Below are 23,335 nucleotides of genomic sequence, written 5' to 3'. Positions count from 1 at the left end.
TTATGAAATTTGTGCTGTTAGTTTCCTGCCCTGGTTGAATCCTTTTAATCCTGTAGATTAGGGTAAAGTGCAATGTATATCTTTTCTTGAAGAGAAAAGACTGAGTATATATTTAGCTTATTTTGTATAAAGTATACACTGACCTGACCAGTACACAAATTAAAGCAAATTTAAAATGATAATGCTTCCAGACTAGCCCAACATTATGCTGAATTGATCAGTCTGTAGTGTTTGTTGCACTCAGTGGTGGAGAAAGACCTATGAACCTACATGAAGTGCAGATCAGTGATTTGGATGAAGAGACAGAGAGAAAGTGAGAGACGAGAGGGAGAGAGAGAGAGACGAGAGAGAGAGAGAGAGAGAGAGAGAGAGATTACCGCTGTAAATCTAATTTGTTACTCTGTATTAAGATGCACTTTGTAACCTGATACACAGCAGAGCAGCCTATAGAGCCACAATCGCTAATATACACCTCACTGAGCACAATAGGCGCTTTACATCAAATTAACCAACTTTTAACAAATACTTCAACAGGATATTTACCTGAGCGATTGCTTATATCTGGCCTAGTTGACTTTAGGATAGCTAAGAGTTGCATTAAATGTGTAATCACTGTAGAAACTTGAGCCTAAACCTAAAAGATCTGGTATGGTGTAGAGGGGATTGAAGGGAAAATGCTAATACTGAATAAATAACAGGCAGCCTGGATGATGGTGAGATCTACTTTGAGGTAGAATGGCATTCATTAGTACAGAGGGTCTGATGTAACTATGTCCTGAACGGTTCCCCTCTTTAAGGGTGGAACGACCAGTCAGTATAGTTGATTTATAGCAAGTTTTCCAGTCTAGGTTTTTCACTGAGGGAAAACCGACTCTTGCATTGTGTCGACCTCTGTGATAAACAGAGAGAACAGTTTTTGATCGTTCTACTGCAAGTTTTAAATGTTGAATTTAAATGAAGAGTGTCGTTCCAAAATGAGATATCCACCATTTTGAAAAAAATTGACACCTAATTTTATTAAATGATTGGCAGTACAAAATTATATTATGGTACTTTTAAAGGATATGAAGTTGGTTGACTATTGAATATTATAACACTTTTAACAGACCAGATCCTCTGTGTTTTAGAGAAACTGAATGATGGACTTCAGGTAGCAGATTGGAGTTTAGTTGGAGGCAGAGCTGCTCTGGAGGCAGAAATAATCTGATTGGTTGAGTTAAGCCTCAGTGGGCGGAGCCAAAGAACCACAGTTTTTCTGGCTAATGTTAGATTGAAGCCCAGTGAAAAAGAGGTAAGAGAGGAGGAAGCTAACAATATGAAGCCTAGCAAAAAAAATGCAGTTCAGCCATACTAAGTTATCTAGGTTAGCTAGTTAGCTAGCTGACCTTCAAGTTCGAACTAGCTATACTAGCCTATAGCTAGCTAGGTAAGCTAGTTAGCTAGCTGCTGAGCTTCAACATCATGATGTCATGGTCATGAATGAATGAAAAAAGAAGACACTGCTATTTATATTTTGTATTTATATATTGACCAGAGTTCCTTCTTTGCCATTCCAATTTGCCAGTTAGCTAACTTGCGCTATGAAAAACTGTGGTTCTCTGGCTCCGCCCACTGAGGTTTAACTCAACCAATCAGATAGTTTCTGCCTCCAAAGCAGCTCTGACTCTGAGTTTGTAGAACTAAATCTCCAATCTGCCTTCAGGTAAAACTTAACAATCTTTCTTGTATTCAAAATGGACATATATAGCACTTTGGAACAGAACTCTCAAATGTACTGATTTTATGTCCGATGTGTTTCAGAATGCTAACCATGAAGTGTAGATGTGACCCAACATGAAGAATTTGTTCAAACGTTTTTTAAAATCCTTTGTACGACTCTTTAAGGCCCAAACGCACTGGACGCAACCATTGTACGTGTCATTAGACGCACCTGCATTAGACCAGGTCCTCCAATCGTTTGCTTCTGGGCGTCGACTAGCGGTAGCAAGTGGGAGTTAATCTACTTTGTCCGACCCAAATATTTTGATTTTCAAAGAGTTTAGATAGCTGTATAAACGTGTAATACCAGGACATGGAGTTGGAGAAATAAATTTAAATTGATCGAAATTGCTTGGTTTGCCCCGCAAGCTGTCCTTGAATGGACCGTGCATTGAATTGCTCACTTCTCATAGAAAATAAATGGAAGCGGAATTGGTTGCTTGGCGTTCGGTGTTGTTGTTTGGCCATTGAAAACAACTGGTGCGTCTGACGCCTCCAGTGCGTTTCTGGCTTTATCTGAAGGGTCCACACTCTCACTACTTTGTGACGCTTTGTCTGAAAAATTAGCCATGTGAAGCATTGTTAATCTTTACTGATTTATTTATTAATGATCCGTACGTGTGACGTGTAAATGTGTTAAATGTGCGACACAAAGTATATTTTCTATATTCAGTCGTGGTTGCGTGAATTACTGTAGTTTCTCAAGCAAGTTTCACCCATGCTGCACTTTGACGATAGATTTATTTATTTATGTATTTATTATTTATTTTGTGCTGCACTGAAAAAATATCTATCTTAACAAGTCTTTTAATTTACACTTAAAATATAGAGTCAGCTCAGCTTGTTTGAAGAATTTCCTTGAATCAAGTGACAGTCTTAATGCTCACTTCAAGATATGGAAGAAAGAAGAAAAAGCAGATAGTAAGACTCATTTAATACGAGGTGAAAGGGCTTGTTAGGATGAATATTTTTGCAGTGAAGGGCTCGATTCCGGTCTGGGTCATGGCTTTGTTGTGCACTGCTGTATTTGTGGATGGTAATGACGTAACGTGTTGCACTGGGGGAGATGCGTGGCACATTCCTCTCATGGTCGTGTTCAGTATTGTATTCAGCCTCTCCTGCAAAGCCCAGCTTCTGTCCACAGCTGCACCGCTCCCTCACTCTGCATTCACTACTGTTAACTTTGACGATGGTACTAACTCTGAACTTTACCAAACCTGGGTCTACTGTGGATTTACAATGCTTTCTGCTTTCAGCTTGCCTAGTCAAGCTTTGTTTCGTGATATCAGACTTCTTCTCCTATGGTGAAATCGGTCCATAGTGGGTGTCTCAGAGGTACATATGAAGGAACATCATGCAAATGTACATGCAATTTGGCTATTGAAGTGCTTTAAAGTTCCACAGAAAGCCTAAATATTGCAGTTAATGAGGAGGGATTTGTCTTTGGTGTGCCACATGCAAGACCAAGGTTCAAACCTTTTCTTTGGTCTGAGCCAGTTTCTTTTACCAAAAAGCTTATTTGGTGCCACCAGAGTTCGAATAGCATCGTTCTCACCTGGCCAAACAAACCAAACTGAAGGAATTAACCGCTCCAGACATGCTTGTTGCACCCTAAAAGACAACTTTCCCCCTCGGATGAGCTGCAGAGTATCACAAAAGCATTTGAAAGACGTGTCTGGACCCAGGTGTGCAGCTCCAAACCATACCCAGCTACCTTATGCACATGTGCGAACTCGACACTCCACTCACTGTACAAAGATAGGAGAGTATAAGTATTCATTTGTAAATATGTATTTTTTAAAAAGAGTACTATTTATATGTTGACCTCCACGGTCGAATGTGTGTTCTGATCATTTCGTCCTGTGTGTTTTTTGGGGTGCACATCTTCCCTGAGAGTGACGAAGAGCGGAGAGAGTGGGAAACGGAAAGAAGGAATCACGTTAACTTCAGCTGTTTTAGCCATTTTGTTCCAGCTGAGGCTCTTTAACAGTGAGAAGACAACCCTCTTTCTCATTTCAGGCTGTTAAAATCCTGTTCAAATAGTCCCTTGGTACGTTTAATTCGCTCTGTGAACAGTCCTCTCCAGCCACTGACTAACACTACAGTCTCCTCTTTTCTCTTGTATTTTCCTCTCTTCCTTCCCTTTCATTCCTGAATCCCAACCATGTACTTTCTCTGTGTGCCTAAATATAATCGGAGCTGTTTGCCCAGGTTTTGGCCGCCATATTGCCGCCCCCCCCGACTCTGTATATCTAAAAAGTGTTGGCAGCAATTAAGGTGTAACACATTGCCCTCCGTGACGTTGCCATGGCGACTGCCAGTTTGCCGTAGAATCGTGTTACTAAGCAACAGCCAGGGAGCAACTCAGCTGCCAAGACGGGACATTTCACAGCCAAAATTTCACCAAAAAAAAAAAAAAAAGTGGATTTTTAACCTTAACCACACTGGAGAACTCAATCATAACTCTAACTTTTAACAGAGATAAAAACATCGCATTTTATTTTTCATTTTGGCCAAAAGTGAAAACATGGCTGCCGACTAAAAACTGTCCAACGTCCAAACTATTTTGAATTAATGTCTCCGAAATGAATCATGTAGTGTCACCGCCTCAGATCTGACTCAGAGAAAGAACGACTCGTGCTTCGCCTCCTGTGATCTTTGTTTTGTTTCCGTTTGTTTTGTTGTTTGTTCGGTCCGGGACCCGTGTGTCATCCCTGTGTTATTAAATGTAAAGGTTGTATGTTTGAGCATCATGTACTGTAAGTCTCTGCTATCTGTGCCTCTCTGCACCTCATGCATATGTGGACTGTTATTTTTATTTTGTGTGTGTGTGTGTGTGTGTGTGTGTGAAAACCTCCCTCTGCTTCTGTATGTGATCTTTATGCGTTTGCTATTTCAGCGGCACGGCAGTAAAGCTGTTTGTTCACGTCTTATAGTCAGAAAATAACTGAGATGAGAATAAATCAAAATAACCGATATTTGCAGGATGTGTAAGGATGCTGATGACACTTTTGGGTAATTAACAGCATTGGGTTCTGTAATGTAACGTGACAGTTTTCACGTCTTGCCTGTGAGGAATTGAAGTGACCAGACGAGGCTGTAGCTGTCAAACTGCTCTTTCCTCTGTGCCACACGTCCAGTGATGCACCCCAACTGTTTTCTTTCACTTGTGTTTGTACATAACAGATATAATGTTGTTAAATAAAAAATATACATCATGTAACAAGACACAGTGTGAGTGTGTTAAAGTTTTTCTTCATAGTAAGATGTATATAGCTTCATTTTGAGCACGTAGTGGTAAATAAAAAGGCGGGTAAACGATCATCATATGGCAAACAACAACCACTGTAAACAAAAATCAATTTCAGGAAAGCATTAATTTATTCTTTTTTCCCCTTAAATGAGCCTATCTTCATATGACTTACATGAGTTTAATACAACTTACTATGAATTTATATGTAATAACTGGTAAACTTTCTTCTGCAAACAAAAGGTAAAAAAGTTTAGGTGGGTGAAGCAAGATTTCACTTCATTTTGTTGTTGTACAGGTCACTGCTGTGATGCCTTCAAGTGCTATCGGGAATATCCAGGAATGTGATGAATATGACTGGGAACGTCAGGATTTTCTTGTTTATATTATTGAAAATCAAGAATTACAAAACTCAGACATTTCTTTATTATGATATAAAACAATATGGGAGAAAGGGAAAGCACTCTAACAAATGATTAATATTCAGTCAGCAAATAGGCCTAACTCACTGTAATAATAACTTTTCTTGTTCTTTACACATTTCAGAGACTCTGTTAATGAAATAAAACCAATTAAGAATACTTGTAAGTTGGGGGAAATTTTAGGGAATTTAGATTTGTAGGAAATGTAGCTATGAAGACCATAAGATTAATGATCAAATTCACAGACTGTAGCCTACTGAAGGGAAGACATCAGTAACAAAGCCAGTTCACTATAATGACATAAACAATAGGGGATGAAGGGTAAAAAAAAATCCATCAGCCAGTAACTCATTATAATATTGGATTGTAGATCAACTTTTCTTGTTTCAGAGACTTTATAACGACATAAAACCAATTACAGACATTTAAATTGGGGAAATTTTTGGGGAAATGTAACTGTGACCATAGATTAGTGATAAACTGAAGTCAAGTGTGTTTCTCCTCTCATCCTCTCCTCCTCTCTTCTCCTCTCTTATCTCTCCATCTCTCCTCCTCTCCTCCTCTCTCCTCCTCCGTCATTCCGTCGCGCCGGAAAAGGCTGAGCAGTGAGAAAAGGAGGCGTTGCCCACATCAGCTGCAAATATATGCAAAATACTGAAAGCATTGCTGCTGCTGCCGCCGTGTTGCAAAGGGAAATAAAACCACAATAAACCAAGCTGCAGGCGGTCGGAGGGGTTTGCAGCTGCAGGCCGGTGGACACATTCAGGCCCGGTAACGGTAAGACTTCAGCCCGTTTCAGACAGACAGACAGACAGGCAGACAGGCAGGCAGCGGCTAGCGGGATGCTAGGAGCAGGATGGTTAGCCTGCAACAGATCTGACAGCAGCTGGACTGGCTGCAGCTCCGGAGGTAAAAAAAAATTAGCCGAGCAGCTAATGTAGCTGAGCAGCTAGAAGGTGAACCTGAGCTCAGAGCTGGCAAACTGACGGGTAGGGCTGATGGGACAGCCAGCTGTGTGCGTGTGCGCGTGCGTGTGTGTGAGAGAGGAAGAGAGGGAGAGAGTCTGTGTCTATCTGTCTGTCTCTGTGACTGACTGTGTTTGTGTATGTTTGTATGTGTGTGCATATGTGCTTTTCTATCTTTCTGTGTGTGTGTGTGTGTGTGTGCGCGTGCGTGCGTGCGTGTGTGCAGGAGCAGAAAGATAATGCAAGCTTGAAGCAGGTTACAGACCTAATGAAGGTCTGTATCAAGACCACTTTACTCCAAAACCAGAGTAAATCAAATCCTAAAAACCAAAACAAGCAATAAACAGCCTTCATGTCTTTCTATAGTAACACAATGCTAAAGGAGTTTCTTAAGGATGGACAGAGATGGAGGTTTACAGTTTCTGCAGGAGAATGTGCAGGATGTGTAGGATTTTGCATGTAAGTTTGAGGACCATGAAGAGCTCCACACATATACATAATCTGTTGAATTGTTTATATAGTGCTGGGGAGAAAACAGTGTGGAGGACCAGGTGGAGACAGATGTATCTTTGAATTTTTTTTAGTAAACATGCAAAATTGGCGGAAACGTAAACGAGTCCAAGATGTCAGGAAAGTAATCTGGAGACTGAAAAGTAAAGTCCTACAGTGCTGGTTAAACATGCAGAATAGACTGATGTATCAGACTAATATTGGCTTATGTCAAATATTGGATATCGGTCAGTAAATATCGTTCACCTGTGATATGATGGAGCTTCCTTTCTGGCCACAGCTGAAAAACAGAACAGCAGAAACAGGCTGGAAAACAAAATCTAAATCTGTAAAGCTCTTATAAGTGAAGACAGATTTTGCAAAACCTACAATGAATTTTCTTTCCCTTTTTCTTTTGGTTAACATTTTTTCTTTTATTTAATTTTTCAATAATGGTTTTTTTTTTTTTTAGAAATTAATTCTTCATTTAAAAGCCTGATGTAACCCAGAGTTTCCTCTACCACACTAATTTAATCAGTCTGGCTTTCAGTGGAGAGTCTTAGTGTCTCATGATGCTCTAAATGCTGTTTCAGAGGCTTTTCCACCCTGAAAAGAAGAAAAACACTCAATCATTGTCATTTTTTGGCTTAAAAATGCTCAAATTTAAAGATATTGGATATTGGCAAAGAAATTCCAACTATCGGCAACTTCATTCTTAAAATATTTCTATCAGTTTCGGCCTTTAAAAACCCATATTGGTGGAACTCATATCCACAGCTCAGTCATATTGCGTCTGCCTCCTCTGCCTGTGAGTTATGTTTCTGTGCCTCAGTGACTGATGGTGTTTTCTCCTGAGCGGCGGCTTGTTTTCCATCAGAGAAAGTGGAGGCTGTCTCTCACTCTGCGTGTGTGTGTGTGTCTGACTGACTGACAGCTGCTCTGTTTCCACCCAGCCATGGAGACAGACGGGGAGCAGAGCCAGCAGGGCGCCTCGGCCAATGGGAACGCTGCGTCCGGGACGAGCTCCCGCCCCTCTCCCATGAACTCCATGTCCCTGTATGAGAGACAGGCGGTGCAGGTAGGTGTGTGTGTGTGTGTGTGTGTGTGTGTGTGTGTGTGTGTCTAAGGCTATGTTCACACTGCAGGTCTTCATGCTCCATTTCTGAATTGCTGCTCATATCTGATTTTTTTGTTTTTGGATGAATTGTCATATCTATTCTAGGATATCTGATACCAGTATGAACTGACAGTGATGTGGAAAAGAGACAACAACAAAAGACGTCACATCTGTGTTTGTAGCTACATTCTCCCGCTTGTTTCAACACATTTCAGTTACAGTCTGTGTCTTTCAGTTTTGGTTGAACTGAATCATCTCCCCAAATACCAATCAAGTCAGCTGTCTTTTTTTCCATCGTTGAGTCTCGTTCTCCTCCATGCTAACGCTGCTCAGCCAAGCTGCCTCAATTATGACAACTGTCTCAGGTGAATGATATAAGATTTCCTTATAGTCATGGTGACACTGATAGATTCCAATTTGAGCGTTCAAATGTAGGTCTCATGCCTCAGGAAACGATTTTGTAGCACATATCCATGTCAGCTGGGTGTCAGAACTGGGAAAATGAGACTGAGATTTACACACTAAAAAACATCAGAAACACAAACTTCTTCTTCTTCTTCTTCTGTGCTTAGTCAATCAAATTAAACGACTTCCAACAAGTCCAGGAGAAAACATGGGAATGATGGCATTCCATAAAAATTATTCAGACAAAATATATGACATGACTTAACCTCAATTATACCATATTTTCATTAAAGGCCAACATTAGGCTAATGCGTTTCCGCAAATTAGCCTTCATGAAAGCATTATTTGCTGAAAGATGTTCACTACCATGATGTTGGCCATAAATAAAAATATGATTGATATGAAACAAGTTTTATGGAGTGCCGTCATTCCCTTGTTTTCTCATGAACTCAGAAAACAATCAGATTTATGTCTAGGGACGGGACAATAACCAGTATGACTATATATTACGGTTTAAAAACAATAACAGTTATGACACTGGCCCTAATTTTTATTACCGTGACGACCGAGATATCCGCCGACGTGTTGGGAGGCTGAATAACAAATGCAAAAAATCTATATTTTACATATGTTCTACAGTCTTACATTAAAATGTGTTTAAAAAAGATAAACGTCTTGTGATTGATGTGATAAATGTTTTTAAGTAATTGAAGCGTACTACAGTGCTGGTTTTAAGGTTTTCATCTTATTGATAATCATCGGGATAATATTATATATCGGGATAATTTTGGCCAAGATAACCGTACTGTGAAATCTTTATATCACACAGGACTATTTGTGTCACATGTGAGGGGAAAAAAAATCATAGTTGGGACACTTTGAGCTGCAGTGTGAACACAGCCTGTGTGTGATAGAGAGAGAGAGAGAGAGGAAGTGTTTTTTCTGTGTTGCAAAAATCTGATTTATGTGTCAGCAGACGGACAGAAAGTGATAGAGAGAGAGAGGGGAGGGGGGGGGGGGAAGAGAGAGAGAGGCAGATATATGGAGATAGAGGAAGAGCCTCAGACTGTCCGGTGGTTCATGTGGTTCATCAGGCTCGTCTGTCACTGTCGGCCTGCAGACTGGTCCCAGACGCAACTTATTACTGTAGCAGCGTCCCATCATGCATCAGCCTGCCGCCACGAGCCTCTGACTGTGTTCAATCATCCCTCCATCTCCTCCCCTCCTCCCCTCCTCTCCTCCTCTCCTCTCCTCCTCTCCTCTCCCTCCTTCACCTTTTCACTACCTGCTTCACTCCGTTCTTCTGATGTTTTGTGATCGTTTCTCTCATTCCTCTCTGCCCTCTGTCTTCCTCCATCTTCTCCTTTCTCATTTTTGTTTTTTTTGTCTTTATCTGTCTCCTCCTTTCTCCCCTCTTCCTCCCTTCTCTTCCTTCCTTTCTTCCTCCCTTTCCTCCTTACTCTTCTTTTTTAATGTCCTCATTTTCTTCTTATCCTCTGCTTTTCACTAATTTCTCCCTTCTCTCTCCTCCTCATCCTCCTTTTGTTTTTTCACACTACTTTTTCTCCTCCTCTCCTCTGTCCTCTCCTCCTCTCTCCTCCTCTCCTCTCTCCTGTCCTCTCTCTCCTCTCCTCTCTCCTCCTCTCCTCCTCTCCTCTCCCCTCACTTCTCCTCTCCTCATCTCTCTCTCCTCTCCTCTCTCCTCCTCTCTTCTCCTCTCCTCCTCTCCTCTCCTCTCCCCTCACTTCTCCTTTCCTCATCTCTCTCTCCTCCTCTCTCCTTCTCTCCCCTCTCCTCTCCTCTCATCTCCTCTCCTCTCTCCTCCTCTCCTCTCCCCTCACTTCTCCTCCTCTCTCCTCTCCTCTCTCTCTCCTCCTCTCTCCCCCTCTCCTCTCCTCTCCCCCCTCTCCTCCTCTCTCCTCCCCTCTGTCCTCTCCTCCTCTCCCCTCTCCTCTCCTCCTCTCCTCTCCTCCTCCAGGCCCTGCAGGCGTTACAGCGGCAGCCTAATGCAGCTCAGTACTTCCAGCAGCTCATGCTGCAGCAGCAGATCAACAACGCCCAGCTGCAGAACCTGGCTGCCGTGCAACAGGTAAAGGTGTGTGTGTGTGTGTGTGTGTGTGTGTGTGTGTGTGTGTGTGTGTGTGTGTGTGAGCGAGAGTGGGAGTTGTATGTGTGTGTGTGTTGAGTTGTTTCATTTTCTCAATCGTAATTTCACTGTGCCTGAGGTTATGCCACAGACAGTTTTCCATATCATGTGAAGTCGGGCCTGAAGAGCTGGATTTCCTTTGGACTTTGGACTTTATTTATTTACTTTACGTTTCGGTCTGTAGTGGATCTTCATCAGGTCAGATTAAAAACAACTGGCCTCCAACCATTGTTCTTATATGCACAGGAGGTGTTTATGGACATATTGATGTATTGATCGGTCACTGTGATAACTGAGACACCACCTGTTTGTGTCAGGTGACTCCTCCTTCTGTCTGTCTCTGTCTATATGGGTTGGAGGCCTGTTGTTTTTCACCTGACCTGATGAATATCCAGTGTGGATTAGCGGTCTGCACGGGCCTGGAAATTCAGCCCGAGCCCGCGATGTTCAGGGCCGACCCAAAACTAAGCCTGGCTGTAACGCAACATTTGAAACCCAAACCCGACCCGAAACCCGAAATCAAAACATTCCTATTTAAAAGTCATAGCCTCGTGGTCCGTGTAATTTTTTTTCACAAATGAAAAACGGAAATAGAAGGCATTTTCCGTTTTGCTGGTCAGAAACTGCAGATACTACAACATTTATAAAGGACTTGATTCTCCCTTTTATCATTTGTAAAACAGAAAATGAAGTAGTAAAACAAAAATGAAAAAAAAAATTTGGTACAGCGGCTACAGTACCAAAAACAACAGAGAGAGAGAGAGAGAGAGAGAGAGAGAGAGAGAGCATAAAACATTGTGCTTTTTTCCACGCATGAAAAAAAAACCCAACCGAGCTCAAATTATTTATTTAAAAACCAAGCCCGACCCGAGCCCGAATCAGTCTCGGGTCCCGTCGGGTTCAGGTCGGGTTGTAGACCTCTAGTGTGGATCGAAACGTTGTCATAAATCAAGTTGTGTTATGAAGGAGATCAAGGTGTGCAGGCTGTACTTCACATGATATGGATCTCAGTGTGTGTGTAGAACGCTACAAAAGACAGCCTTGGTTGACTGGCTATTCTGTTCTATTCTATTCTATTCTATTCTATTGTGTTCTCCGCCCCCCCCCCCCCCCCCCCCCAGGCCACTCTGGCAGCCAGTCGTCAGTCCAGTCCGTCCAGCAGCAGCTCGTCTCAGACCAGCAGCACCACAGTCTCAGCTGTACGTACCACCGCTCCACCTCCAGCTCAACACTGATCTCTGCTCTTCTGTTCTGATCTGTGTGAAACAAATACAACTTTCTTCTGCCTTTTTGCCAGACCATCAGTTTTGATAAAACATTTGCTGTCAATTGACCCACATTTTTAAATAAAGACTAATCGATTAATCGTTCAGTTTATAGAATATCAAAAATAATTTCAACAAATGCACATCACAAGTTCCCAGAACGCAAAGTGATTCTTAAAATGTCTTCCTTATTCTGACCAGCAGCCAAAAAACCCCCAAAGTATTCATTTTATAACTAGAAGGGCACTCGGAGAGCGCAGACCTCCGCCAAGGTTCATGCTATTATTGCTTGTTCGTGAGTCAGATCCGGATCCGCTCCAAAATTTAATGGGTTCTTCCTTGGCCCATGCTACACCCTTCCATGAAGTTTCATGAAAATCGGGCCAGTAGTTTTTCCGTAATCCTGCCAACAGACAAACAAACAAACAGACAAACAAACAAACGGCACTGAAAACATAACTTGGCGGAGGTAATGATATGAAACTGAGAAAAGCAAATCTTAGTATTTGTGAAGCTGCAACCAGCAAATTTTACTTGATAAATTACTAAAATGATTAATTGACTAATCGTTTCAGCACTATAGATAACACTAAGGAATCAAGTTTGTGTTTACAGACTAACAGTATCACAGTAGCTTTCAACTTTCATGCAAAACTGAAGATACTTTGATCGGTTTATACATAAACAACATTTTGCTCAGTCGACTCAGTAAATTTACCAAGACTTTGTTATTTGTCAGGCCAATGTAACCTCAGGTGGAGGGTCCACAACCAGCAGCCGTCCTATTGGTCAAGGCGCCTCTGCCACGTCCACCATCAGCCAATCAGTGCTGCTGAGCGGGACGGCAGGAGGGCAGGGCCAGATGTACCTGAGGGTGAGTCTCACTGGACTGCTGTTACACTGCCCAGTCATGTGACGGGTGAATTGTTATGAATCACTTTGAATACAGTACAAAATATACATATTAAAAAACCTGAATAAAATTAAATGAGTTGCCTCTTACAGGTGAACCGCTCTCTGAGGGCCCCCATCTCCTCACAGCTCATCTTCATGCCTGGCAGCACGGCGACTGCCGCCGTAGCAACGGTCACCCAGCAACCACAGGCTCAGCAACAACAACAGGAAGTGACACCCACTTCCTCCTCCAGCAGCCAATCAGATAATGACCAGGTTTGTGGAATGAATGTGGAACAAAATAATTTTATTGCACTTTTTGAATCTGGATGATTTTTGTCTCCAGCTGAGTTTCTAAGTTAAACGTTTCTATGGCGATTTTGCTGTCCTATTTTGTGTGTGTGTGTGTGTGGTGTGTAATAGCTGGGGACACATTTATTTTTCTTTGTATAGGAAAAGTTTTTGTGTCTCTTTAGTTCAACCGGTCGGTTTTCTCACCGGTTCTGCGTTGCATCTCTACTCCCTCACACTCTTTCTTCGCCTCTGCTTGATATTTCCTCCACCTCTCCCTCCGGTCTCCCAGGTGCAGAACCTGGCCATGCGGGGTGTCTCCAGTCCCAAGGGTGTCGGGGTGAAGACCGAAGCCCCAGAGAGGAGCGAGTCAGGTAGTCCGCCCAACTGCACTGCTGTCCTTTACACCAGCTTCTGTGTCTGTTACTCTTTGACTGTGAAGCGTCCAAACTCATGAACAGTGGCAGCAATAATGCATAATGACTCCTAATCACTGCTAAGTCAAGCGAGGAGGCTGGGTGATTGGTGGCATGTACAGTATCATATTTGGTAAGCCGGTGGATCATGATAGAGGCACCAGTGATGGCCTGATTTGGCACAACTGACAACAGTATGAAAACAGAACCAGAAACTTAGTCATTTAGACATTTATTAATTTTCCTGCCTTGCCATGAACACCTGTTGCTAGGCCTAACCAGTCAAATCAATGGCTATGTTTACATGCACACTAATAATGTGATTATGTCTGATAATCAGAGTAAGGCATCACTCCGATTAAGATGTTTACATGACTCGGCAATTCCTTAAGATCCCGCTTACATGCTGCTTGTGGTTATTTGATTATTTGCAGGGGTGGGCAGTTTCAAAATCTGTCTCGCCAGTTTATACTTCTATTGCCCCGCCATCAGCAAATTCTACCACAACAAGCAACACTCTGCTGTACTCCCATTTCATATCTGCCATTTTTATCTGCCTGTTCCAGCTGCTTACTGCCTTAATGTCATTATAATTGGATTATTGCCGTTGTTGATGTGTTTTCTTTTCTTGTCTTTTTTTCCCCCCAGCTGCCTACTCCCTGATCCAGTCGTCCCACCAGTCGACCCCCCAGTCTCCCACCAAGCCCAGCCAGCCGGCGGCCCAGCTGCCCCACATCAAGATCCCCACCTACCCCCAGCCCACCAACCTCAAATCTCACCCTTCCTCCTCCTCCTCTTCCTCCACCTCCTCCATCCCTCTGTCCCAGCTGCTGCTGCACGGCCCCCGGGCGCTCACCACGGTAACCACGGCCGCCACGGCCACACACATCCTGGTCCCGACGTCCAGCGCGCCGTCCCAGCCCCACGGCTACCCGGTCGGCACGGCGACCATCAAGCCGGCGGTCAACGCTCAGACTCTGGTGGTGCAGCCGCTGCAGAAATCCTCCCTCAGCGGCGAGAAGTCGGGGCACGGCAACGGGCCCGTCCCGATCCAACCCAAAACCTTACAGGGGCTCCGCCTGCCGCTCCAGCTGCCCTCCAGGAACCCGCCTCCCATCCTGCCTGCCCCGCCGCCGCCCTGCAGCTCCGCCCAGCCGCCGCCGCCGCCGCCGCCGCACATCCCGGTGCAGATCGTGGGCGCCAGGCAGAGCACGCTGGGAAACCCCCAGGCTCTGGCTCTGGCCCGCAGCGGCTGCAGCCAGGACGGGGCCCCGGTGCTCAGCAGCTCGTCCAGCCTGCTCACCATGGTGGCGTCCATCGCCTCCAGAGAGGGCGGGGTCGTGGGCCGGGGGGTGGGGCTAAAGACCCTGCAGTCGCCCCAGGAGGCGCCCCCGCTGGCCCAGGTGTCTCACGTTCACCCGCAGGCCAATCAGAGCCCGGCGCAGACGCAGAACGGAGCCCTGGCTTCAGGCCCCGCCCCCTCCCCTTCCCCCGCCGTGTCCTCCCCGCCCCCCTCGCTCTCTCGCTCCTCCCTCTCCCTCCCCCTCGCGGTGGAGGAGCAGAGAGGAGCGGCACCCGGCGTGACGACCAACGGAGAGTCAGTGGGAAGTCAGACGTCACAGGTCAGCTGCTCAGATTTAGTACACTCTTTAAAAAGAATGTGTTGTTTTCAGCCCATCTGTGTGTGTATGTCATATCAACACGTGTATTTTGTTATTCACATGTAACAAAATATTGTGTTTCCCAAACTTGGCAAGCTGTCTGCTATTTTTTTAAAGACCTGGATTTTGTATGTTTCGACACACAACTCCCATTCTTTTCCTCCTGTTTTTTTCTTTTTTCTGTTCACAGTTACTTTGCTGATTGTTTTTTTCCCCCTCACATCCCTGATCCCCTGACTCTGTGGTTCTCAATGTGGGGTCCGGGGGACTGCCAGGGGTCTTTGAGGGGGTTTGAGATAAATGAGATGTAATTTAATTTCACAACAATTTAATCCACTGGAAATTATCCCAATTTGAGAATATGTAAGAATGACTGTTGTAAACACCAGTTTTATTGTCGCCACTGTTTTAGTAGACAATAAAAAGTAGAAAAGAAAATAGCTAAACAATAGTTAAACAATTCAATACTGAATCAACAACAACTAAACTCATCCCATATGGGTCCCTGGCACAAAAGTCGTATCCAATAGCGGTCTGAGGTCTATTTTTTGGTCCATAACATGAAAATGTATGAGAACCTCTGCTCTAACTGGCCATAACAAGCTTAATTCTTAGTTATACCCCATTCATATTGTTATGGATGTATGAAACTCTCTTCGTAAAGCTGTTGTATTCTCTTCTCTCTTTTCCTTTTCTTCTGTTTTCTTCTCTTTTCTGCTTTGTTATTTTCCATTCCATACCATTACACACTGAAATACACTGCGCTCATTGCTACTAGTTGATATTTTTTATTTGCCTGCAATGCCGTGATCAGATTTTATTTCTGTATTTATTTTCTTAGGGAAAGCAGATGACTGGCTCGCTAAAAAGGAAGTCGGAATCCAATTCGGCCAATGACGAAGATGGCCCCTCCCCCCCGCGGCTCCAGCCAGTCAGAGATCACGCCTCGGCACTCCCAGCCAATACCGTCGAAGCAGGTAACAGGAAATCAGAATCACTGAAATCACCAAGTGCAATAAATATTTTGGCAGCAAATAGATGCTTTAGTTGTGGTTAGGTTTAGTTTAAAAAAATGTACTGTTTCATGTTGGGTGCAGACCGATATTAGCATTGTAAATTAGTCTAATCATCTAAAACTAAAATAAATGCGGTCCAGATGTTTTAGAAGTACTGATTTGATTATGATTCAAAAACATTTTTAGCAGTACAACCTCAACTTGGACCCAAACGGAGACAGATATGGGATAAAACTAGAATTATCCCCCCAAGCACCGCAGCTGCAGACAATTACAGAGGAAACAGATTTTTTTTTGGATGAATGTTCAGAGTGTATCTATTCTAGGATATGACCCATATCTGGTACCAATATGAACTGACTGATGTGGAAAAGACACATAAACAGAGTAACAATAACAAAAAGACCTCACATCTGTTTGTTGTACCTACGCCTCTCCTGCTTGCTTTGAACACATCTGGGAGTTCTGTGTGTGTTTAGGGAGGCAAATTACAGTTACTTACTGTAAACTGCCCAAATAAAGTATTCTTAATATAAATCTGGTTTGCTGTAAATTAGACTCAAACTAACTCAGTATTCTCAATTTCTTTTGTATCCAGACAAACCAAAGCAGCTCTCTTCTCTTCTCTTCTCTTCTCTTCTCTTCTCTTCTCTTCTCTTCTCTTCTCTTCTCTTCTCTTCTATCCTCTTCTCTTCTCTCCTCTCCTCTCCTCTCCTCTCCTCTTCTCTTCTCTTTTCTCTTCTCTTCTCTTCTCTTCTCTTCTCTTCTCTTCTCTTCTCTTCTCTTCTATCCTCTTCTCTTCTCTCCTCTTCTCTTCTCTTCTCTTCTCTTCTCTTCTTTTCTCTTCTCTTCTCTTCTCTTCTCTTCTCTTCTATCCTCTTCTCTTCTCTTCTCTTCTCTTCTCTTCTCTTCTCGTCTCCTTCTCTTCTCTTCTACTCTTCTCTTCTATTTTTCTCTTCTCGTCTGCTCTTCTCTTTTCCTCTCCTCTTCTCTTCTCTCTTCTCTTCTCCTTTTCTTCTCTTCTCTCTTCTCTTCTCTTTTCCTCTTCTCTTCTTCTCTTCTCCTCTTCTTCTCTTCTCTTCTCCTTTCCTCTTTTCCTCTTCTCTTCTCTTCTTCTTTTCTCTTCTCATCTCCTTCTCTTTTCTTCTCCTCTTCTCTTCTCGTTTCCTCTTCTCTTTTCCTCTGCTTCTCTTCTCTCTTCTCTTCTTCTCCTCTTCTTCTCTCCTCTTCTCTCTTCTCTTCTCTCTTCTCTTCTCTTCTCTTCTTGTTGTCTCTTCTCTTTTCCTCCTCTTCTCTTCTCTTCTCTTCTCGTTGTCTCTTCTCGTTGTCTCTTCTCTTTTCCTCTTCTCTTTTCCTTTTCTTCTCTTCTCTCTTCTTCTCTTCTTCTCTTCTCTTCTCTTCTCTTCTCTTCTCTTCTCTTCTCCTCTCCTCTCCTCTCCTCTTCTTTCTTCACCTCTTGCTTTGCCATCATTTCCCCTCCTCTCCCTTTTAAATGCCATTTCACACATTTTTCATGATCATTTTAGATGGAGGCAGAGAATATTCAAGTGCAGACTGCTGTCCACTCATTAATATTCAAATAAGCCCCTCCCACTGACCCTTCCCGCCCCAAATAAAAAAAAAAGGGAGGGGGTCAGGGGGTCAGACCAAACTACTTCAGTCACCTTAAACCTTCTTGTCTCTTGTCTCCTGTCCTGTCCAGGCCCCGGCGCCCCCCCTGCCTCCCCCTCTCCCTGCCCCTCCCCCTCCCCCTCTCCCTCCCCGGCCCTGGTGGTGTCCCGTGGGGGGGGCGGCCAGGGGGAGCGAGCCCCTCCCCCTCAGGCCGTGGTCAAACCTCACGTCCTCACGCACCTCATCGAGGGCTTCGTCATCCAGGAAGGGGCGGAGCCGTTCCCCGTGAGTACATGGGACCTGTAGTTCCTGAGGTTTGCCCCACCCAACAGCTTAGACCGGCTAAATTGGAGTCATCCTTTAATTCACTTTTCAAAAGGCATCTGCATAATTTGACATGCATGTTTTATACTATTTTTTTCTTTCTCACTGCTGTTTTTTTCCTCCATTTCATTTTATTGCCTGTTATGAAGCACAGTGTAACTTCTGTTTTGTGCTCTATAAATTAAGTTTATCATCACTATTCAAGTAGACTTATATCTTGGTTTGGTGTGTTTTAATTAGAATCTCTTTTTAGGAAAAGAAACATCTCAAACAACTATAAAAACAGCTTTTTTTCATACTGCAAAGGACAATAAATACCCGCAATAATTAATTTTCTTTAAAAAATTCTTTATTTTTAAACTAGTCGTAGTAATATTCTGGTTGTTGGTCATTCATTTTTCTTTCCGCCTTTGTGTTTGATTGACAGGTGTGTGGTCCAGTGAAGGAGCCCGCTGGTGAGGATTTGACTAATGACAGTCCAGACACCAACCAATCAGAGGCTGTGACCATGGCAACAGGTAACAGACAAACTGCTCTGATAGTAACGCTGCCTTCCAGACATTCAAGTTGAAATTCTGACTGGGGCCAACAACAGTACTTTTAATTTGATTACAATCCTCAAAATACACTCAAGTTTGATCTTCAGCATTGCATGGCCTTTAATCTATAAAAACACCCCTGTGGTAAATGGTTAAACATTTAAATTTGAAATGTGAAGTTGCACTTACACTTGTTTATGTACCAATCATAGAAATTCATTTCATAGACTGACCATCTCCTCTCCTCTGTGTTCCCTCTCAGTTCTGAAGTGTGAGTACTGTAAGAAATTCGCTCCTGCCAGCCAGTTCAGAGGCACCAAAAGGTTCTGCTCCATGACTTGTGCCAAGAGGTACTTTGACATGCATGAAGTCTAATATATACCGCGGCAGCCATCTTAGAAATCAATTTACTACTGCAGCAGACACTGTTGCCTTCTCAAATGTTGTAGATTAGAGCCAGAAAGGCATATTGTAGCATAAGACTTGGTTCTCAGATAATTCCTTTTGCCTCTTGATAACTGAAAGAGGGAAAAAAAAAGAACTTTCCAAGCAATTCCTCTCAGAAAGGAAGTAACAGTGTGACAGCAGTGCAGCAAGCATGCAGAGAAGTGTGATTTCTGAGGTGGCTACAGCTGTATATTTCATAGCATGTAGTTGTTTGTAAGCTGTGTCTGTTTTTATTTGTTTGATGTAAACTGTGACAGAGCCACTTCACTCACTTTTGTCTACAACCTTGGCATGTGTAATATGTTTCTTTTTAAATGTACAGCTTGTGTTTTTTATGTCAAATCACAGTACAATCCAATTTTGTTCCTGTTTTTCTCTGTTTTGAATTTGCTCCACGTTACAGCACACACTGTATGTATGATGTCATATGTTTACACTATGTAAACAATGCATACGTTGCATTGTTTGAAATAGTATACTGTGAATATATATTGTTTTACATTCTTCTGCTTTGCATTTGTCCCTTTGGCCACTACATATGTATTGGTTAAATACTCTGTATGGCGCAAAGGGGAAAAAAAAGATGTGTTGCTCGTCTTGGCTTCAGTACCGTATATGTTACTGTTTGTCTACGATACAGTATGTATTGGTTCCCCAGGTACAACGTCAGCTTCAGCCAGCACTTCCGCCTGCGGCAGAGCCAGGGTCCAGGTCCGGTCCAGGGTCCAGATCAAGGCCCGGGTCAGCTGTCGCTCTCGGACGAGGAGGGAGGGGTCGGCAGGCGGAGGGTTCCCCGCAGGACCAGCTCAGAAATCGCCAGCGCCAAGATAGCAGGGAGGCCCATACCTGTCAAGGTGAGGCGGGACGGCAGACTTCTGGAAATCTGGAACTTAATTTATCATTTCAGACTCTTGAAAGTTTGGGAATTGCATAAAGCAGCCTGGAAAAGTAGGGAAAAACGTTTAATTCAAGACCCAGTTTATGCAGTTTTAAAGCTGCACTGGGAAACTTTGCACACTGCAAGTGGCAGCTGATGAATTTTTTAAAGTTTGAAAGACTTCATTACCCAGAAATCATGTAGCACGCTAAGGAAGGTTTGTAAAGAACTGAAATCAAAGTTTATTTCAGTAACAGTACAGCATAAAGCAGTTGTCAGCTGGCAATGAAATGCTTGGCCTACAAATAATAACTTAACTAGAATAATATAATAACAAAAATAATAAAAATGAAATCATATATTATAGAAAGTACAATATAATTCATATATTATTTAATTTTTATTCTATTTTTTTTTTTTAAACTGTAATAGAAGCTTTAATCCTTCTATATTCAGCGAAGGGTTTCCAGCATCGCCCTGCTTCACATTCATACAGTCTCACACATCCACAGCTGGGAGCTTCCCAGTGTAACCAGTACAACCACCGACCTCTGCTGCCTTCCACTGAGCTGCACTGAAGCACCTGCTGGTTTAATGCCTTGCTGAAGGGTTCCTCTCCTCTCCTCTCCTCTCCTCTCCTCTTCTCTTCTCTTCTCTTCTCTTCTCTTCTCTTCTCTTCTCTTCTCTTCTCTTCTCTTCTCTTCTCTTCTCTTCTCTTCTCTTCTCTTCTCCTCTTCTTCTCTTCTCCTCTCCTCTCCTCTCTTCCTCTCCTCTTCTTCTCTTGTCTTCTCTTCTTCTCTTCTCCTCTCCTCCTCTCCTCTCCTCTCCTCTCCTCTCCTCCCTTCCTCTCCTCCTCTCCTTCTCTCTTCCTCTCCTCTCTCTTCCTCTCCTCTCCTGTCCTCTTTTCCTCTCCTCTCCTCTCCTCTCCTCTCTCCTCCCCTCTCCTCTCTTCCTCTCCTCTCCTCTTCTCTCCTCTTCTCTCTCCTCTCCTCCTTTCCTCTCCTCTGCTCTCCTCTCTTCCTCTCCTCTCCTCCCCTCTCCTCCTCCCCTCCCCTCCTCTCTCCTCCTCTCCTCTTCTCTCCTCTCCTCTCTTCCTCTCCTCCCCTCACCTGTCTTCCTCTCCTCTCCTCTCCTCCTCTCCTCTCTTCGTCTCTTCTCTTCCTCTCCTCTCCTCTCCTCTCTTCCTCTCCTCTCCTCTCCCCTCCTCTCCTCTTCTCCTCCTCTCCTCTCCTCTCCTCTCCTCTCCTCTCTCCTCTCCTCTTCTCCCCTCTCCTCTCCTCTCCTCTCCTCTCCTCCTCTCCTCTCTCCTTCCCACAGTGCCGTTCAGAGTCCAGCCATTCAGACGAGGTATCCAGCGGTGAGGAGGAGGAAGACGACCCCATGTCCCTCTCCCCCGCCTCCTCCGCCTCCTGCCACCAGCCGCCTCCTCCTCTCCCATTGGAGGGTTCTGCTCCCGGCTGCCTGCCTGGAAGCCCCGCCCACTGGAGCGTGGAGGAAGTGTCTCAGTTTATTTCCTCGCTGCAAGGTTGGAAGGTTTATATGAGACCTTTTAAAAGGAAAATACTGATGTTATTGAGCCTTGGAGTTTCGCTCAGTGCATATTGTGACAGATAATTCATAGTCAAAAAGTAAAAACAATCCCTCGTTAATCGCTCCAGTTGAGTCTCTCTATCATTAATGTTTATTTTATCTTGCACCGGCTTCATATTCAGATCGAATTATTGAAGTTTTTGATGAGTTTCTTTGTAATCAAATATGTTGCTAATAGCTTCCATTTAAAGACTGGTGTGATAAGCAGTAAGTCCAGAATGTGATTTGCATTCATTCTTGTTAAATTGTATTACTTAACTCCTCCTTTTCTTGTATTCTCTCTCTTTCCCACTCTATTTCTCATTCTAATGTCTATTTATCCACTTTCTCTACTGCTCTTTTCTCTATTCCTTCTCTACTTTTTGTCTTCTTTCCCTCTCTGTTCCTAATTCCCCTCCCACTTTCTTCCGCCCATCCCTTTCTCCCGATCCACTCCCTCTTTCGCAATCCTCTCTTCTTCCCCTTCTTCTCTCCCTTTCCCTCTTCCTCCTCCTCCTGCTCCTCCTCCTCCTCCTCTTCCTCCTCCTCTCCTACTCTTCCTCCTCCTCCTCCGCCTCCTGCTCCTCCCCCTCCTCCTCCTCTCCCCCCTCCTCCTCCTCCTACTCTTCTTCCTCCTCCTCCTCTGCCTCCTGCTCCTCCCCCTCCTCCTCCTCTCCCCCCTCCTCCTCCCCTTCCTCCTCCTCCTGCTCCTCTGCCTCCTCTCCCCCCCCCCCCCCCCCTCCTCCTCCTCCTCCTCCTCTCCCCCCTCCTCCTCCTCTTCCTCCTCCTCCTGCTCCTCCCCCTCCTCCTCCCCCTCCTCCTCCTCTCCCTCCTCCTCCTCCTCCTCCCAGGATGTGAGGAGCTCGCCTCCCAGTTCCTGTCCTCAGGAGATTGACGGACAGGCGCTGCTGCTGCTGAAGGAGGAGCATCTCATGTCCACCATGAACATCAAGCTGGGTCCCGCCCTCAAGATCTGCGCCCACATTAACAACCTGAGAGACTGATGTGAATGTTTCCCTACTTCCATGTCCAAAATCAAGTCCTGGTCTTTACCTTTTACCCCAGACTCCTGTCCCGTACCCAGATATGGAACCGAGTCCTGCAGTGGAACGTATCCGGTACGTTTTTAAAAAACCAAGACTAAGCTCTTCAGCCCTTAACTGGGGCTTTAGCTCTTGGATCTGTTCCCGGTCTTAAGTCTTGACCGCGTTCTCTAAAGTCCGGTTCACACAGGACTAGTGTTACCTGGGGATGTCCAGTGATTTGTGATAATTACAGAGATCATCTGTGATTTTTAATTTGGAAAATAAAAATTCTGATGCAAATTATCTACCAAATTATTTATCTCTATGTAGTAGATGGATGTCCTCTGCAAATCAAACTAATAACTTACTAATTTATTTCTGCTGCGTGATTTTCATTTTCTTCTTCTTCTAGATATGTGATTTCTGTCTTCCTCCTGTCATAAAAAGTGGAGGCAGTGGTAAAATCTCTAGAGGAAGGTTTTCAAGGCTTTTTTTGATGCAAACTTTAAGTTTTGCTTTGCTACTAATACATCATTTGGGGGTGAATTTATTAATTACATGAGGTCCACGCTTAACACTAGTCCGGTGTGGAAAGGGCTAAAGTTCTTGTCTTTCCTCTGACTTTGACCTTTGAGTTGTGTTGGTTTTTTTTCTGATTATTTTTAGTTGCATCTTGTGTTTCTGTTCAAGGCAAACACAAACATTCAAAGAAAGAAAGAAAATGTTTTCCCTACCATTGTTGTTTCAATTGTTGCATCATATTGCACAGAAACATTTTCACAACTGTTTTTGAAAGATTTCCCAACTCTTCTGGTTTCAAATAAGACTCTTCTGTCTCTATTTTGACT

At 43.8% G+C, this 23,335-nt stretch overlaps 1 protein-coding gene across 1 annotated transcript; it reads left to right on the top strand.

The window, feature by feature from the left end:
- The first annotated feature begins 7,839 nt into the window (after positions 1 to 7,839).
- LOC139653825 (polyhomeotic-like protein 1) lies at positions 7,840 to 22,410 on the top strand. The gene is made up of 14 exons (XM_071530814.1): positions 7,840 to 7,962; positions 10,385 to 10,495; positions 11,674 to 11,751; positions 12,557 to 12,691; positions 12,823 to 12,987; positions 13,295 to 13,367; positions 14,067 to 15,040; positions 15,927 to 16,056; positions 17,798 to 17,991; positions 18,458 to 18,548; positions 18,832 to 18,919; positions 19,675 to 19,870; positions 21,211 to 21,418; positions 22,314 to 22,410. The coding sequence occupies exons 1-14, from the start codon at positions 7,840 to 7,842 to the stop codon at positions 22,355 to 22,357; spliced, it is 2,610 nt and encodes an 869-aa protein (XP_071386915.1). The 3' UTR covers positions 22,358 to 22,410.
- The last annotated feature ends 925 nt before the right edge of the window (positions 22,411 to 23,335 follow it).

Source organism: Centroberyx affinis, unplaced genomic scaffold, assembly GCF_046629955.1.
Source record: "Centroberyx affinis isolate AG114_WGS23_722 - 3 ecotype Tasmania unplaced genomic scaffold, CSIRO-AGI_Caff_v1 ptg001982l_1, whole genome shotgun sequence".
Classification (NCBI taxonomy): Eukaryota; Metazoa; Chordata; class Actinopteri; order Beryciformes; family Berycidae; genus Centroberyx; species Centroberyx affinis.
The sequence above is the reverse complement of the archived record's forward strand: the minus strand, read 5'-3'. Positions and strand labels throughout refer to the sequence as shown.